Source organism: Penicillium nucicola (genome assembly GCF_028828085.1).
Source record: "Penicillium nucicola strain IBT 29836 chromosome Unknown utg000002l, whole genome shotgun sequence".
Taxonomy (NCBI): domain Eukaryota; kingdom Fungi; phylum Ascomycota; class Eurotiomycetes; order Eurotiales; family Aspergillaceae; genus Penicillium; species Penicillium nucicola.
Genome location: NW_026643126.1, coordinates 4,727,357 through 4,744,616, shown reverse-complemented (window position 1 = coordinate 4,744,616; position 17,260 = coordinate 4,727,357). Strand labels below are relative to the sequence as shown.

General features: G+C 46.9%; 8 protein-coding genes across 8 annotated transcripts; 2 read left to right on the top strand and 6 right to left on the bottom strand.

Annotated features, from left to right (window-relative positions):
* Window positions 1–1,682: 1,682 nt before the first annotated feature.
* On the bottom strand, window positions 1,683–2,033 carry N7511_003564 (uncharacterized protein; the record flags this gene model as incomplete). The annotated part of the gene is made up of 1 exon (XM_057125989.1): window positions 1,683–2,033. One exon carries the CDS (start codon window positions 2,031–2,033, stop codon window positions 1,683–1,685), a length of 351 nt encoding a protein of 116 aa, XP_056988148.1.
* Window positions 2,034–3,121: 1,088 nt separating this feature from the next.
* N7511_003563 (uncharacterized protein) lies at window positions 3,122–3,792 on the bottom strand (the record flags this gene model as incomplete). The annotated part of the gene is made up of 2 exons (XM_057125988.1): window positions 3,122–3,538; window positions 3,583–3,792. 2 exons carry the CDS (start codon window positions 3,790–3,792, stop codon window positions 3,122–3,124), a joined length of 627 nt encoding a protein of 208 aa, XP_056988147.1.
* A 584-nt stretch (window positions 3,793–4,376) lies between these two features.
* N7511_003562 (Zn(II)2Cys6 transcription factor) lies at window positions 4,377–6,312 on the bottom strand (the record flags this gene model as incomplete). The annotated part of the gene is made up of 2 exons (XM_057125987.1): window positions 4,377–5,555; window positions 5,608–6,312. 2 exons carry the CDS (start codon window positions 6,310–6,312, stop codon window positions 4,377–4,379), a joined length of 1,884 nt encoding a protein of 627 aa, XP_056988146.1.
* A 501-nt stretch (window positions 6,313–6,813) lies between these two features.
* On the bottom strand, window positions 6,814–7,484 carry N7511_003561 (uncharacterized protein; the record flags this gene model as incomplete). Its single annotated transcript, XM_057125986.1, has 2 exons — window positions 6,814–7,383; window positions 7,431–7,484. 2 exons carry the CDS (start codon window positions 7,482–7,484, stop codon window positions 6,814–6,816), a joined length of 624 nt encoding a protein of 207 aa, XP_056988145.1.
* A 727-nt stretch (window positions 7,485–8,211) lies between these two features.
* N7511_003560 (uncharacterized protein) lies at window positions 8,212–9,660 on the bottom strand (the record flags this gene model as incomplete). Its single annotated transcript, XM_057125985.1, has 1 exon — window positions 8,212–9,660. One exon carries the CDS (start codon window positions 9,658–9,660, stop codon window positions 8,212–8,214), a length of 1,449 nt encoding a protein of 482 aa, XP_056988144.1.
* Window positions 9,661–10,747: 1,087 nt separating this feature from the next.
* On the bottom strand, window positions 10,748–11,413 carry N7511_003559 (NUDIX hydrolase; the record flags this gene model as incomplete). Its single annotated transcript, XM_057125984.1, has 1 exon — window positions 10,748–11,413. One exon carries the CDS (start codon window positions 11,411–11,413, stop codon window positions 10,748–10,750), a length of 666 nt encoding a protein of 221 aa, XP_056988143.1.
* Window positions 11,414–13,328: 1,915 nt separating this feature from the next.
* Window positions 13,329–14,243, top strand: N7511_003558 (uncharacterized protein; the record flags this gene model as incomplete). The annotated part of the gene is made up of 1 exon (XM_057125983.1): window positions 13,329–14,243. The coding sequence occupies one exon, from the start codon at window positions 13,329–13,331 to the stop codon at window positions 14,241–14,243; it is 915 nt and encodes a 304-aa protein (XP_056988142.1).
* Window positions 14,244–15,820: 1,577 nt separating this feature from the next.
* N7511_003557 (uncharacterized protein) lies at window positions 15,821–16,918 on the top strand (the record flags this gene model as incomplete). Its single annotated transcript, XM_057125982.1, has 1 exon — window positions 15,821–16,918. The coding sequence occupies one exon, from the start codon at window positions 15,821–15,823 to the stop codon at window positions 16,916–16,918; it is 1,098 nt and encodes a 365-aa protein (XP_056988141.1).
* Window positions 16,919–17,260: the final 342 nt, after the last annotated feature.

Genomic DNA, 17,260 nt, shown 5'->3' with positions numbered 1-17,260 from the left:
CGAAGATGGATGAAGGTGACGCAAGTATTGGTTCGGCAGCTTAGGCCCTTTTTCTTGAGGATTTAGAATGGGCCGAGGTGGCTGATACACACTGTCACAACAATGCTTTAGCCTGCGGTAAATTATTGTACACCCCAAAGATCTGTGCAGCAGGTTTACCTGTAAGTAATATGTCGAAGCCAGCAGGAATGTGAGGTAAAATTATATTCTGCCTTATGAAGAAATGAAAGTGCTGAGATCCGAAGGGGGGATCCGCAGTCAAGGGCTTGACACCGGCTTTCCGCCTGACTGTGAGCAGAGCGGTAGGGGGATCCGTGCTCTGTAAGAATCCTAGGAGCCTAGTGGATGAAATGATAGCCAATTGCCTCAAAAAGGTGTCCCGAACTGCCCTGGTCCTACCTCCAACCATTTCTTCGCCAGTAATTTACTGTGGGCCCGCAGCAGACAAACCATGATTATTGGCGATCTATAGCGTCATTGGGTGGTTTATTTATGCCTACATTGCGATTTAATGGCCTAGGCGCTGAAAGAACTTCGCATATGCCAGTCTCTATCGATACTATTCGTTGATCCAAGACAATTGGCTAGCTCTGGCAACCCAAACAATTATTTGTTTGGGTCTCCTGAAACTTGACTTGGTCTTCATTGGCTGCTTATCCTTGATAGCTAGAAGCCAATTGGACTTCAGCCTGGAGCTGCGTAGTCCATGGCCAAATCGACCGACGCCAGTAGGTGACACTCTTGGTGCAGCTCCACAGCCATTTCACAGAAAATTCTATCCCAACAGGATTACGGTGTGTCCTTTTTCTTATCACATTACGGAATGGAAGTCCCCGGCGTTTTCATGTCCTCATGTTCTATCCTGTTTCGTCCACTCGTGGGCGTCCACTCAGGGATTTGACACTGTCTGCTGAGCTTTACAGAATCACTCTTCTTCCTAAGAAGTTAACGATAAATTTCTGCAATGAATGCAGGCTCTTGCCGCAATTTGGGAACGATGGATCGACTGTCAAAAGTCATATGCGTCGTTCCAAGTATAATGGACTTTGCGCCCGACAGGGGAAATGCTACAGCTTGGAATGCTATGTAGATGAGCCGGATCACTGCACGGTTCAAGTTTGGCAAACTCAACATTGCTGATCTTTCGGCCAGTATCTATAGAGCCTAGAGTTGATTTCCACTTCATCCCGTAATATTCATATGCAATGAGCTATGACCTACGTGTGACGTCGCAAAAGGGGCAAAGAATTCTGTCATTATTTTTACCTTATTGGGTATGGTTCAGATCTCGTACCCTCCTCGGTGTGCTTACGAGAAACGGGTATGATCAATTAATTTGAAGTTTGATCCAACACCACAATCCGCCCAATCGCGACGAGTACTTCTTATAATACGATCCAGATTCATATACCATCGATCAGTATCGTAGATATGGTCTCTGAACGGTCCGCAAGGGGCGTCTGCGAGCGCGGATATGTTGTTTGTTTTTGGTGTGAGGAGATGGTTCCTTTTCCGACAATGTCCCACTCTGAGGTAGAAAAGATGGGATATCTAGCTTGATAAACTACTCTAATGGGTTCTCATTGCATGATATCCAATGATGACTTCGAATTTATACCAGGGAGAGATGAGCATAGGCGTACAAAATTGGTGTAATTATCCACTTCCAATTCATGGGTGGTTCATGTTACCGTGTGTGGAATAGGCGAAAACCTCTCCACTGCATCCGCGCCTCCATCCATGACCATCACATCTGGATACTGCATATATTGAACGACTGTCTTCTTGGTAGCATCCACAATGACTTCAACCTCCAATTGATCAAGAACGAGGGATCTCTTTTCGTCATTGAAATCGTACTGGATGGACCGCACCTGGACCACTTGAGGACGTGCAGCTGCACCCACCTTGGCGCTGTAAAGCATGATCCTCAGGAGGTCGCTGAAATGTATGCATTCAAAACAGGAGCCCAGAATATGTGCCCAAGTTGCCTTTGGCCAGGTGCTGCCTGTCTCGTCGGGAGAAGATTCCATTGCACTGACGAGGGCAGTTGTACGCTACACAGAGTATTAGCACATATGTGGCGACTTGGATGAAATAGTTCTTCGACCTTTGAGCGACCCAGACACTGCAAGAATTGTAGAATGCTCATGATAGGTGGAGATTCAGATAGGGAACAGTAAAGACTCAACTCGACATATGCACAAATCAGCGAGCATCAACTGGAAGCTTGCGTCAAATAAGATTTATAGAAAATGAAAACAAGGTTGTCGTCTTTCGTACTCAGGGGGGGGGGTACATAGCGTATTCGTTCTGACATCGCATTGGAGTGTGCAGGTTTAATCATGCAGTATGATCGAACCTATCCTCTTTCTGGATGCGTGCGTGATAACCCCTGCCGACCCAACTTTTCTGATTCTAGGTACTCACAGCCCATTTCCATCAGACAAAATGCCCCCAGTCACTGCGGAAAAGCTGCTATCAGACTTGTCAATGCAGCTGGATTCTTTTCTCCGCTTTCTCGGAACCGACTTGACCCCAGTCATCCTGGGAGGGGCATCGGGCCACGAGGGTCTGCGGGCTGCGGAACTCATAGCAACAGGGAATAACACCCACTTGTGGTTACAGCGGCTGCAGGAAATTCATTATTGGACCAACCTAGCTTTGTGGGAGCAAGATTGGCTCCGACGGACCGGACGCAATCAGCCTACGCCATGCTCCGGGTCCCATCGACAAGGGACCATGGCCATTTTCATTCGAGAAGAGAAAGTGCCTAATAGTGACAAAACAAAGAAAGCACTTCAACATGGTCGCAAGCTGATACGGTTTGAATCTGAATTTGGACCCGGAATCACGTTGCTATTGATACCAGTCCTGCATGCGTTCCGCTGTTTGACCTGGAATGAAGAATCCAGGACGGTGGGGATGCTGCGAAACGGAAATTACAGATCCGTTATAGATCAGGCACAAAACCTGAACTGCCTGAGAATCAGTTACCAATACATTCATGGAGTGTATCCCGGTAAATTGATACGAACAATATCCATATATTGTAGCTAACGTACGTTGAATAGACATGCTGTGTTAATCACACGCTGATCCAAGCTTGCAATGATGTGCACTAGATCTTCATGAAAGCGGGCGCCTCACATGCTGCTGGATCTTTTCCCCACGGATTTTCAGAGAATCCTTGCCATACGAAAAACCCTCCAGCCGGCACCGAAGTCTCCATCTTGATCGCGCCTCGAACAAAAAGTACGTCAGTCGATTTCAAATCAAACGATCGCGGTGTTCCTCGTTCCTGTGCAAATTCGGTGCTTGACACGTTGTGGGAGAGCGGATAGAGCTTTAGAGTTGTCACACCACGCTCCAGATTGCCCGAGACGCTTCGAAACATGGATACTCCCTTTTGGCACGGGTGGGCGGCATGGATATTCCAGTTGCTTGGAAGGTTGGACGATTGGACGATGACCGGGCCTTGGTGGAGAGGGAAGGGATGCCTGCCGATCGCTTCTTCGACCTTTCTAGTGAACTGCAACTATATTGAGCGTGGAACAACTTGTACTAAACTGAAGAACATACATCACCATCTTGGATTCCGAATTTCAGAAAGCTGTTGCATGCTTTTCTATCCCCTCTTCCATACGTAGTGGGCCCTGACACTACATTTGGTCGCGACCGGAGAGATGTTACCACCTCGGTGACCGTTTCATGGGGCGGCGCGAGTGCTTCCAAGTTTGTATATCCCATCATCTCCATGACCGAAGGTCGAATGCTGTTGTCGAATGACATGCTTTGATTGAATGTCATATCTGCGGTGAAAGAGAGACTAACCAAATGAGGGCTAGTTTCGATGTTCTAGATGACTGGGCTTGTTTTTGTCCTCGAAGAATGGAACGGAGAAAATAGACTACCGTGCTTAATCCGGGAGGCAAATGGTGTTTTATACTGCCCAACTGATCTTTCAGACATAGTGGCGGCTGTGATTAAGCTCTTTGGGAGGACGTAGCTGTAATACATGCATACAACGATCAATTTCCTTCCGTCGAATGATCGAATCGTTATCCATCGGAAGAATCACCTATCCGATCATAGGCAGAGCTTCGGGGCGGCCCAAACGGTGCGAGTAATTCAATTCTTCTTTACGGAAGCTACAGTTCTGAAACCTCATTTGTGGAGTTCTGTGTGGAATTTCAGCTGAAAGGATATTAATTGCAAGCATGTGTAATGATGGCGTATATGATACAAAAAAGAAATTCCAGCTCCACAAACTGATGGCCCAAGCCACGAAGCGAAGGATGTGCCTTCCAATACAGAGAAAACTGCGAAAGGCACATATTACCTACAAAGCTGTCCACACTAACCCTAGAGCAAACTCACGTAACAACACCTGAGCAATAGCCTTGAGGTCCGGGGGGCATTAATGGATGCTGAAGGTTAGATGCTCCTCGCGCAGAGAAGATGCTGCGGCCCGATAATGTAGAAAATATCTGCAACGTACGCTGCACTAAAGAACGGCAGTTCTCGGCATCTTCTTGTCCTTCAAGTTCTTCGGCACCTCTGGCGAGAGAATATGCAGACTGCTCGGCATAGTAGCTTCCGAGCCCTCGAATATACCAACCATAAGCATTAGGCTGCATGTTCTCAGCCAGATAATTGAAAGTTCGCAGTGAGGCCTTTGCAAACGCAATACACTTGAAAGCAGATAACTTTGTATCGACCGCAATATCCCCTTCTAGGTAATTCTCGAGATCAGGCAAAAAGAGAAGATGAAGCACATAGTTGATGTAGCACTGCAGTATACCGAAGACTGGGTGGGGAGACATCGACTGCAAAACAGCCCCATTCGACTCGATGTAGAGCTTGCTGCAGCAATCCTCCATGCGTGATATCTCGGTTTCAAGTCCAGAGACGCTCCAATCCGACCTCCAACCAAGTTCTGTTGTCGAACATATCGTTACTGATATCTTCAAAAGCTGAAAGTACAAGTTCGTGAACGTCATCTGCATGGGAGATAACACTTCCACGGTAGTCAATTCAGAAGTCTCTATGGTGGTATCCAGTAGTAGCTGCAATTCTTGTCTGAGTTCCGGGTTGCGGTAGTAGTCATGCATTTGAGCATTGATGATGAAGAGAGTTTTCAATCCAATCGAAATAGCCCGAAACTCTTCGCAGACTGAGGGATTTGAAACACACTGAGCAGTATCGAAGTGCCTTTTGGTGGAAATTGCCACCCGATAAGCCATTCGCAGTTGACTGAGAACATTCTCTCCACGGTGTGTGCGACCGTAGATGATGAGTAACATTGCCTTCAAAGTACTCGGCGATGATTGAGATGGTGAGCTGTTGGCTGACAGACATTTCCAGGCGGTTTCTTCATACCAAGTCGACGCAGCATCTGGGAAACCGCCTTTTGACGGATCTTCTTCTGCACGGCACGCGAGAGCCAGGATTGCGAAAAGCAATGCTAACCAGGAGCTATCCATTGAGTAACGGTCCCGCAAGAAAAGCGTATACTCAGCTCCAAAGGCGGTGGCGTCAATGATGCCAAATAGCTAGGTTGTTGTTAGTGGACATGTCATGGCATTATTGATGGATTGACCCTACCGTGGAAATAGAGGCAAAATATGTTTTTATCAAGTGGTCAATCATCTCACGACCTGGGAGGACATCGAATAGCTGCTCAAATGAAGGACGGTCTTCCGGTGAAGATGAGTCAACAGCATTTTCGAAGCTGCTCAAATCCAGGCTTGAGGATTCACTCAGCTCCGAGATTGCAGTCAGGCTACTGGCCTGAGGACTGATTATAGCAGCTCCCAGTGACTCGTCGTGGCCTGCGGGACTTCTGTCAAGTGCAGCAAATGTGGAGGTGAAGGATATCGACTCAATATCGCATCCTTCACGGACAGATCTTTCAGGCCGTTGGATCTGATCCGGACCTAAAACGTCCTTTCGAGGTGACTTGGTGGTGATATTGCAATGATTTGGAGATGCCGTGTCTTCGGCACGAGTTTCTGTCTTTGGAAACTCACACGTGCTTCCAAGCCCGCTTGCGGTACATGTTCCACACGGAAATCCCTTGCCAGTACAACGTGCTTTTTTGCCGCGGCACCGCAAGCAGGCCGATCTGCGCCTTGGGAACACCTGCTTCTTCTGAAGTCGAAGTACATCTCGCTTTCCACCAATCTCAGTGAGGCCAAACTCACAGGTCTCTCTACCATCTTCAACGCAATTTTGACAAGGACGCCCCCCAATGCAGCGTTTTTTTCTGACCTGACAGTATCGACACGCTCTATGAGCACGAACTTTCATTCTGGTCTGCGATTGCTAGGTCAACTCTTTAGAGCAGGAACATGAAGAAAGAAACTGAAGTCTATGACAGTTGTATGGGCACAGCAAATATATGTTTCACGGAAGGGGACGGCACTGAGGCTTATCTTAGTGGCAGGGCTCATCTTGACTTCAGTCATAGCCTCTCCGCTGTTTCAATTCGGAATATTCATTAATCAATCTTCCAGAAAAGACAAATTCTGGCCATGGGTATGTCCACGGTTTCTGTCGAAATGGGCAACATGTTCTGTTAGTATCAGGTTTTTCTGGCAGAAACAGGTAATTTCTTGGTAGCTAAGCCTCCTGCAAAGTGAAAATATGCCAAGAGCTGTTCTGATGGAGTCACCTCTCGATCACTCTCTCAAATTCTTTTCATCAATTTGAAGCAGGAAATAAAACAATACTATTGTGTTACATTGATGGACAACCTCCAGCCCGCATCTCGTACCCGGTCGAAGAAAGAAGATAATTAAATGCATAGAATCACTCGAGAGGCTCAAAAGAATCCCTGGATAGCCGTTCCCAAATGGCATTTGCCAGTCCCTTGGTCATGACAACGACAATCAACAAAAGCCGTGAGCAACCAATAGTAAAGCTGAGAATCAGACGCCGACATCTTTTCCAATTTCCAAGCCAAGCTGCTTTGCAAAGTTGGCACAGTAGCTCAGCCTTGACCTGTAGCGTATATTCGCTGTCCGGATGCTCAGCTTGCCAAGTCATTACTCGACCAGGTGTCGTCATCTTCAGCACAGAGAATGGAACCGAAGTGGACGTGTTACCAGATAGCACAGGACATAGATACAGTAGTCCTCTTTGAGTTCTGCTGCCGACCCGCAAGCCATCAGTTCCGGAGAGTGGCTTCCATTCGGGATCTCTCCAATGCCGCAATGCATGACACACGATATACCAAAAGTATCCTCCACGATCGAGAAGAAATGCGCACCCAAACATGGAGCTTTTCATCTCGTCGAGGGAGAGCCGGAGCTTGCTGCCTGCTGCTCCTATCATGACCCCTGTTTCGTCTTGTTCTCGAATGTGGAAATGATCCCAGGGCTGGTCAAGTGTTAGTAACCTTAACCGGGACAGAAAGTGATGCTCACTTCTAACTTCAAGACCATCAGGTATGTAATTGTTGCGGAGAGGGTCACCTCCATTTTGAGCCTCAGAATAATTCAAGTCAGACGCCAGTAAATATTTTGGAATGTAGTCTTCTCCAGAGAAGGGAAGGTGGTCATATCCTTGGAGTCATAGTACGGTATATAAAACCACAATTGGCAGCTTTCTCATCATGCCGCACCACGCGCCGCTAGATATCCATTCGTGGATCTGAGACAATATCGAATCGCCTTTGCCTGCAATGAAAGATCTAGGCCGGTATCACATGGATTGTGATAAGGATATCTCTAGTGCAACATCATACAAACTTACAGCATATTTGGCGAGCATAGCTGTTGCTTCATTTTCACTGAGTATTGCTGTTTAGGGACCGGAAGTTAGAGAGTTTAAAGATGAAGCAATCGACTATGGAAAACGGCTTATCGGAAAACGAGTAAAGTCCCGCGGATCCTGATCACCGACGCGGAGTCTATGTTCCCACAACGTGAATTATTTAAATTTCGGTTTGAATTTGGATTTAATCTAGTTCATTGTTTCTAACAGGATCAGTCTATTCTCTCTGCATGAAATTGTGACTTCCGTGTTAGGTCAATAATTCTAACCAAAAATATGATCTTCAGACCTTCGAACCTTTTGCTAGTTTCACGTCACTAAGATTGAATTTCAAGTTCTCGAATGCAAATATCAAAGAAATTTATGTGTAGCCCAATGAGATCTCCACCATTAGACGTAAGCCGACCTCAGGTTTCATTGTCGCCCGTAAAATTAAGGACCAGCCGATTTTAGATCGGTGGTTTCTAATTTTGCCGCATTTTTGACTGCAAGCTCCGGGTCTTTATTGCACTGCAAGAAATACTCCTGCAGCGCAGCAGGTGACAAGGCCAAAAGAGAAACGGCGTCGGAGAATTGACTGGCCAGCAGATCAAGCTTTGTATTTGGGGACGTTGCATTGGCATCACGATTACCGAAAAAGAAAGAGAAGTAGTCGTGTATTGTCGATGCATCGGGATTTCGGAACTCAAATTGCTTGTCTATCCGTCCAGGTCGAGTCAGAGCCGAGTCAAGGCTTGCCTCGGCATTCGTGGTGGCAACGAGTATGTGGCCGCTGTGGGCTCCAATGCCATCCAACGCATTAAGAACAGTTGCCAACGTGATTCCTTTCGGACGAGATGTATCCTTTTCTTCATTCACAGTATTGCCACGCTGATCGATCCCGGCTGTGTCTATATCTTCCAGTACCACCATACAGCGTGCAGGAAGAGCCGGTAGTGTGCGGAACAACTCTTGTAGACCAAAATCATCAACGGTTGCGAGGTTGATTATATACATTGGAAGCTCAAAGTGCGTGGCAATCACCTTGCAGCAGCTGCTTTTACCAGTCCCCGGTGGGCCATGAAACAGATAGCCTCGTCGATGTGGGATGCCAAGTTTCCGATAAAACTCAATAACGTCTTTGCTGAGGAATCTTTCGACATCGGCAATCATCTCTCGCTTCATCTCTCCATCCTGCGCTAGGCTGTCTAGGCTGCGAGGAATCTCGTCGCACATCTTCTGCCAGCCCACATCCCGCTTATTTTGATGTGCACAGAACACGGCCAATTGACCAAGGCGGCCGTCAACATTGTATTTTTGGATATCCACCAGAAGATCATCCAGAATTTTCTGGTTCCAGGCCATGTAATAAAATGTGATATCCTCGGCATTTCTCGAGAAGGAGTCCAGAGCCTTCCGGTGCGGGTCGCGGTAGAAAGCAAACCAGCAGTTTTGATACCGAAAGAAGTGAAAACGCTCTTGTCCAGGAGTGATGCGAATCTTTTCTATCTTTCCCCGGTAGGCTGGGCTCTCGGTTTCCACAAAGTCTAGAGAGTCATCATTGGAATCCCAAAGAAATCCGAATGCCTCCGTAATCCCAACAACAACGGAGCTTGAGGAGCTGTGAAACTTGATAGTAGGTATCCATCTCATAACCTGAGGGTAGAGATTATTTCGGTGTTTGATCTCCGCAGAGGCGAAAAATACCGAAAGAATGGGTTCCAGAGCTCTGGAAAGTGATGGCAGTAAAAATGTGGAAATGATCGGAAGGGCAACCAAAGGCAGGACAAAAGACAAAATGTTGACGCCTAGAGTGGCTGAGATTAACCGGATAAGCCATGAAAGCCCTGGGGCAAAGGTATCAAGGAGAGAATGAAGCGCCTCATCAGCTTGGTCTGACATTTTAGGTGGGAAAGCAAGAATCTCTGAAGGGGTTGGTATTCCGAGTGGAGATGAACACCGACAATCTGTTGACGATCTGTTGTGTATCTTTTCGTTGTGTACAATGGCATAGAATCAGTATTCTGGGCAGCTATTATTTATATCATATCCCGAATGGAGGCGGAAACGTCATCTTTACTTTGGCGGTGGAGGTGGGACACCCGGTTTCTTGACCCCTGTTGTATCGTATGCACCGCGTCTGCAAATCTTAGCCTGGTTTCAGATCAGTGGTCAATGAGATGGACATACCCTGTATTGAATTGATCTTGGTCAGAACGAATCATGGTTAGTATTGGCACTTCCAGTGGCTCCCAGTAAAGATAGAGCAGCGTAAAGTTGAATGTGCTCGAGGAAGGTTTATATGGTAATCAAGCCTCAATATTTGGCTGTATGGCCCTGCTTGCTTGCTGTGGCTTGCTGTGGGCTTGAGTTGTAAATTTAACTCCTTGCGACTAAAGACAAATTACTAGCCATTGTGTACATTTACGGTGTACAAACTATTATAGTCTAAAAATAGTTCTGGTGCTAGTCGCTTTCCCCTTGTTTGGATTGGTCCATATTTAACTGGTTTGGGGCCTACAGACAAGTTTACCAATGTGCATGATTCTCGGTGAACAGTCTGTCAATGTACAAGTTGAGAGCCAAGACCCGCTGCATGATTAAATTCTAATATGAAGAAGGTGCGGCGCATTGTGCGAAGAGTAGTATAGTTGAGGTAGGAAAATCAATTCGAACGGAATCAATACAGAAACGAAAAAGCCCAAGATAGATGTTCCAGTGTCGTATTCTATATTCGTAGGTTGGGGCAGGCTCAAGAAGGACACGCATTGTCTTTGGCACGGTAAAAATGTCGCATGGATCTCTTAGTCTCTCTATATCCCAATAATAGTCAACATCATAATCGCCACCCGGACCATTCTCTTCTAAGCCGTCGCTTTATACAGGTCGCTATAAGTGAGTTATCTGTCCAAGGGGGACATATTTAAGACTGAGTGTGGCCTCAAGCAATCAATCTCAGAAGAGTCGCCCGAAAGGTAATATTCCACTATCAATCCACTGACAAAGCGTACGTCATATCAAATTGAGAATTCCTCAGCCGTAAAAAAGCATCGAGGATCATCTCCTTCTTGCTTTCAAGCATAACAAGTCCTTTTTGATGCTGAGGATTCGTTTCGTCGTAGAGCGGTGAACCACGGATTTGTGCTTCCGTAACCCAGCAGTAATCAAGATGTTCATCTTCCCTTAACCGTATGGGTCCTTCATTCCTACCGACGGGCTGCTGCTGTCTGTTGCACCATGTTCGTTGGAGCTTGAGTGGCTCATGAACTTCCAGAGGACATGTGTATCTTGCCATCTGAACTCCCTTGTGTATCCACGAATCCCTGTAGACATGACGAGAAATTCGCGAGCCATGCAAGTTGACTTCTTCTTCCGTCTCACGTATAGCGGTGCTCGAAATAGATTTATCGAAGTTCTCTCGAGACCCTCCAGGTGGCTCCCAGGAGAAGGGCCATGAGTTCTTTTTTTCGTTGCCATTTTCGTCTTTGCCGAGTGGGGCCCGTTGACAACAAAGGACGTATGCGGTGATTGGCTCGTGATGGTCACAAATGAAGATGAGAGTACTGGCAGAAAATCGCTTAATCTCGGGTTGCTTTGCTTGAAGATCGGCAAAAGGAATATCGATATCTTCGACTGGAATGATCGAGAAGTCCATGGTGCTTTTTTGAAATAGTAATAAATAATGCTTGTAGAGGGAGAGTTTGTTGCTGCGTACTTGCCGCAGGTTTCGGTGCGGGAAGTCTGATATTTAAGGTTCTTAGTCCTACTGATTATTGCATTGAGTGATTCATCAGGAACAAAATAAAGCAAGTGACTTACTTCGAAAAGTTCCCTTTTTTTCTTTTTTTTTTTTGTGGCTATTTTCGTCATTTTGCACATACGTAGCATGACTGAACCTACTACGTCTGGTACGGGATCTCCTGTATTTGCGACAAGACTGGTGATTTTTATGACTGCGAGCTTGCATAGCGGACTGGAATTTTTGATGTCTAAGCGTTATTTGAATTATAAAACAAAGGTTTTCGAGATTTTGTAGCCTTTGTCGGACTTTAATAGATAGATCGCAGACGAGGAGCAAAGCTAGGCCAAGAATATCTACGGCAAGCAGATGATCATAGGAGAGTCCAGAGCACTCAATATATTATTGAAAGCACCCAGCCGGGTGTTCTTGATCCGATAAAGTTGAGAAACCGGTAGCGCCCAGCTGAGTGCCCCCGATTCGGATTAGTGCTTGGTGGCTAGAGCTGCAATGGTAAGTGACGAAATCATAGAGGAGCTTCCATCACACAAGGCTCCCAAGGTGATTGTGCATTTATTCCAGTGCATTCGATATCTGAGTCATCCTAGGCTTGTCTTCGTGAGATTGTTAGCCGTTTTTGAAGAACCGTATGGTTTGTCTTTTATGTGAGGTTTGAAGGAATGCAGAGATATCCGGTGCCTTGAGTAGGGTCCCAAGCACATTGGCGTCTTAATAACAAGAAGGAGAGGCAAGACTCTATTTGTTTCGAGGATGTGATTTAACACCATCAAATCCTGCTGCGAAACGGAACAGTGAATGGAGTGATGTGACTCACCTGATGAATCCGCCATCTAGGGGTCATCATAGAAAAACAATATCACAAAACCGCTGAGCCCTATGCAGACTCGTATAGAACAAGTCATCTTGATTAGTCTCAGAAACGAAACAATTTTCAACCGACACGTGATATGGCTATCAGGATGCTCGGGTTGCCAGATCATTAGCCCAATTCAGTCAAGATAAAAATTGCATTCCAAATTCCGTTGCGCTAGAGACGAGCAGTCTTGGGCGGACTTCCCAACTAAGCCCTTAATCCTAGGAAGACCGACCAATAGGTAGTTCATCTCATAATATAAGCATCCAAACATTTATCGCATTAAAAAGGGATAACTTGTTGCAGCCGTCAAGGGACGCTAGACTCTTTAGTTACTGCGGACCCTAATATTTGGGGCGGCCAACTACAGTTCGTTTGTTATTGTCAGACTTTGGTGACTAACTGCATTAGGGGCAATCAGCTGGGTGCCTGTAGGTTGGTTAGGGCTGTTGGCACCTGTAAGATCGGTGATGAGATAAACCATCTCACCAAAGCAAGCAATCGTGCCCCCGGGGTGATTGTACGCTGATTCCATCCAATTGAAAGTTAGGACCCCAAGATCTATCTTCGAAAGTCGAGAGTGTAAGCCATGATAAGAGCCTGATGATTTTGTTTACGCGGTAACACCGGAACCGTAGTTACCTCAACAGGGGGCGGCGCATGACTTCGTAAGGCCAAAAAAAAAAAAAAAAAAGGCAGAAATATTGCCTTTCCCAAGGGATATGAGGAACTTACTAGATATTCTTACAAACAAATTGGACAGCGGTGTGATGGTTCTTACACCTCCTGTGATAGGACTTACAGAAGCGCTCAGCACGGACCCGTGATCTGGCCCAACCGACCACTTGATTCACTTGACGGCACCCCCTGTTAGATCACCTTGGGGAAGGGGGCCAGGACGAAAACGAAGTCTCACTTCTCTGCGATTTTATTTCCTCTGGTCTATTGACAGCAAATATGACACGCCGGATTCCATTTGAGGGTGACGACGCTGCTTATATCCTGTTCCTTGAAGCGCGAATTTTTCAGCTTGAAGACTCTCTTGGACAACCATTCCGACAATCTACCTACCTTGGAACGTCATCGAGCCCAGCGGACTTCAACGGAGTCCGTAATCAGGTCGAGGCCTGTGAAAAACCTCATTGCCACACACGTCAAATTCAGATCGCACCGGAAACCCAAAGCCCCGATGGTGGCACAGAACCCGCCCCAGAAGATTCCGATGAACCAGGACGTATACACAAAGATGGCGGTAATCCTGACGCGTTCAACATTATCGAATACAGTCCAACTGTCCAACTTGAATCAAATAGGACTAGCAATTGTGCACGTGACCAGAGCAAAAAGCATCAGCTCAAGACCCTATCAAGGTTTATCAGCTTCATTAACAATTTACCCGATTCAGAAATTTGGAAAAATTGGGTTTCCGCTCTTGATGAAATTCAGCGCAAAGAATACCTCGAGGCACTGGTACAAAATTGTGGCTCGGGTACACCGAGGTTTGCGTCACTGAGAACAGCGAAGGAGTTGGCAGAGGTGTCATCCAAGCCGACAGATATTTCTATTTTGTCTCAATACGCCAGCTCTATGGTCTCTTTTGGTATGCTGAATCAACAACTCGCATGCTTTCAAAATTTGGTATTTGTTTCTCTTTGTGCGGTTGCATTGGAAAACATCGAGGACAAAGATGGCGTCCATGCAGTTATGCGGAAAGTTCTCGGATCCGATGTTTCTTCCAAACAGCTTGTCAAACTTGTTCGTGGCGCCAAATGGGCGAACAGTCTCGTATCGCTCTTGTCTAAGACAAAATGGGCATCCAGAAGCTGGGATATCCTATGTGTCGGTATGATGACCAAGTTTATGTTGTCTTGACAAGCTAACTCTGTCGAGCCCAGCGTCCCGTTAGCTTTTACGCCCGGCTAAATGACTGTTCTGTGGATCCAAAGGAAGTTTTGGAGAGATTGGAAACAAATGTGCATGAAAGTTTTTTTTTGCCCGAATCTACAGACTCACCAGCACCATTCGCAATCCCTTTGATCGTAAAGAGGGTTTTCAGGAACCGCACGTCGTGGGTAAATCACTTCTGCTTCAAAATTCCATGACTGACTTTTTCCAGCCTAAAGGTGATTTGCGAATGCCTGGGATACGAATTATCCTCTGTCAGGTCTTATCAGCCCTTTTTCAAAAACGCATTGGATGATGGTCATGCCAGGAAAAGGTTGGCATTAACGACATGCAAGCCGTCGAAAAGACACTGTCCGGATGAATCTTCATCGCCACTAAGTGAAGCTTTGGCTAGGTCGAGAAATGGTTGGAAGCTAACCTGTGCAGATCACCAAGGCCAACGGGCTCAATGTCAATCTTCTCGCAGGGCCGATATTACAACTGAAGGCTCTATACTACCAGAAGGTATGCTTGGCCAGCTATCTAGATTTTTTGTGGTTTTTCATGAGCTAATTTTTTCAGCTCAAGACGACGATAATTCCGAATTGATGTCTCATTGCCAATACCCGTGCCAGTCTTCTCAAAGTAACAACCCCCCGACTACTGATTCTCCTCTGTCATCAGCCCCCGTGGGGCCAGAAAATCATTTTGCTTTATCAGAGGATACAGCTCGTCAACCATTTACAGTGATCACCATCACAAGTACGGAAGCCCACCCTCCTGGAACAACGAATGCGTTCTCAATTTCCTGCCCCGGGTCCAATGCGGACACGACAAATATAAGTTTCCTAAGCTCGGAAACACCTGATCATACCTTCCGGGAGTCAATAATATCAATGTCTCCCCATAGCATGAGCCCTAGCATCACGGATTCTGAGGACATTTCGAACAAAACCCAATTACATACATCAGCAGCAACATCATGCGATCGTCGTGGTGGAGACATTGTTATCATTCCGTCAAACCCTTCGAGACCTGACAGAGGTTATTCTATTTTATCGCCGTCTAGCCATCAATCATTTATTGCCGGTGCGGGGTCTTCGTCAAGTGATTCGTTGACCGCGCAAATTGCTGCCGGTGACGATTCAACCGAGTCTTTGCCGAGCACTCAGAACGAAGGTCGCACCTCAATATGTTATAGCTCTGAATCAAATGCAGAATTTGCTCAACCTATGTTGGCGACTTTTGGTAATATCTACTCATGCCCCGGTACGTCTGTCTATATAACCTTGGGCTTGCTTGAACTTAGTCTGGCAAATTGAGCAGAACATTCTTTTGGGCTTTTTTTGGGGGGTTTTGCTGACCTAGTCGAGTCTTTCTGCTTAGAAATTACGACTCCAGCTCCGAATAAGCCGCTGGCAAATAGAGGTAGTTCACTATGTGCAAATGCCGCCGCGGGGATATACGCTGCTAGTTCAGCCACTTCCAGATCATCCGGGACTGCTCGTTGCTCTGATTCAACAAAAGAGACCGGGGAACAATGTCACAAAAGGAGACGAATTGCAATGGATACAGATATCATCCGGCATGTTGGGAGTTATCCCAGCAAAACCGATCAGTTGCAAGCTGAATTCCACCAAACAAATTCGGCGGGATGGGGCCCAGTGCCGTCTGTTACCACTCCAACAGGCTTAAGCGGCCCCCAGAATGTCATGGGCACTTATCTTCATAGCTGTGACTCCATGCACGACGACAGCCAGCTCCACAGCGTCGCGATAGGGATCGACCAAGAGAGAACGCGGCTCAACCCACTGGCAAGCAATGCGCTATTCAGCCTTTTCCCGGACCCCCAGCTCGACAACGTCCAGCTTGACGACAGCCAGCTACACAGCGTCGCGGTAGAGACCGACCAAGAGAGAACGCGGTTCAACCCACTGGCAAGCAATGCGCTATTCAGCCTTTTCCCGGACCCCCAGCTCGACAACGTCCAGCTTGACGACAGCCAGCTACACAGCGTCGCGGTAGAGACCGACCAAGAGAGAACGCGGTTCAACCCACTGGCAAGCAATGCGCTATTCAGCCTTTTCCCGGACCCCCAGCTCGATAACGTCCAGCTTGACGACAGCCAGCTACACAGCGTCGCGGTAGAGACCGACCAAGAGAGAACGCGGTTCAACCCACTGGCAAGCAATGCGCTATTCAGCCTTTTCCCGGACCCCCAGCTCGATAACGTCCAGCTTGACGACAGCCAGCTACACAGCGTCGCGGTAGAGACCGACCAAGAGAGAACGCGGTTCAACCCACTGGCAAGCAATGCGCTATTCAGCCTTTTCCCGGACCCCCAGCTCGACAACGTCCAGCTTGACGACAGCCAGCTACACAGCGTCGCGGTAGAGACAGACCAAGAGAGAACGCGGTTCAACCCACTGGCAAGCAATGCGCTATTCAGCCTTTTCCCGGACCCCCAGCTCGACAACGTCCAGCTTGACGACAGCCAGCTACACAGCGTCGCGGTAGAGACAGACCAAGAGAGGACACGTTCCAACCTGCTGGCGGGCAATGCGTTGTTCGGTCCATTTTTTAATTCCCAGTTCCGCAGCACCACGACACAATTTGGTCTCAATTCGACCGAAATCGATTGTGCAACGAGTGAAGTTTTTTAGCCTTCAGAATCCTAGGAGCTTTACGTGATACCAACAGGATGTGGTGTCCAAAACATAGAGATCATTTCATTGGCTTCGAACAAAGTTCGTACAAATATATGGACAGACACGTTAGTATACGCTTTGCTAAGATCCCAGAGTTAAATGAACCTTGCGTTCTATGCGTTTCACTCTGGTGATAACTCACTCTGGTGATAAAAATGCAGAAGCTAGACAATTCAGAAATTCGAACAAAGAAGGTGAAACGCCACAATATTCCTGCGATGCAGATTATGGTAGAACGATAATTAGACAATCTAAATGTGCGTCAAGGTCCAAAGTCTTCGTGAGCCGAATATAGGT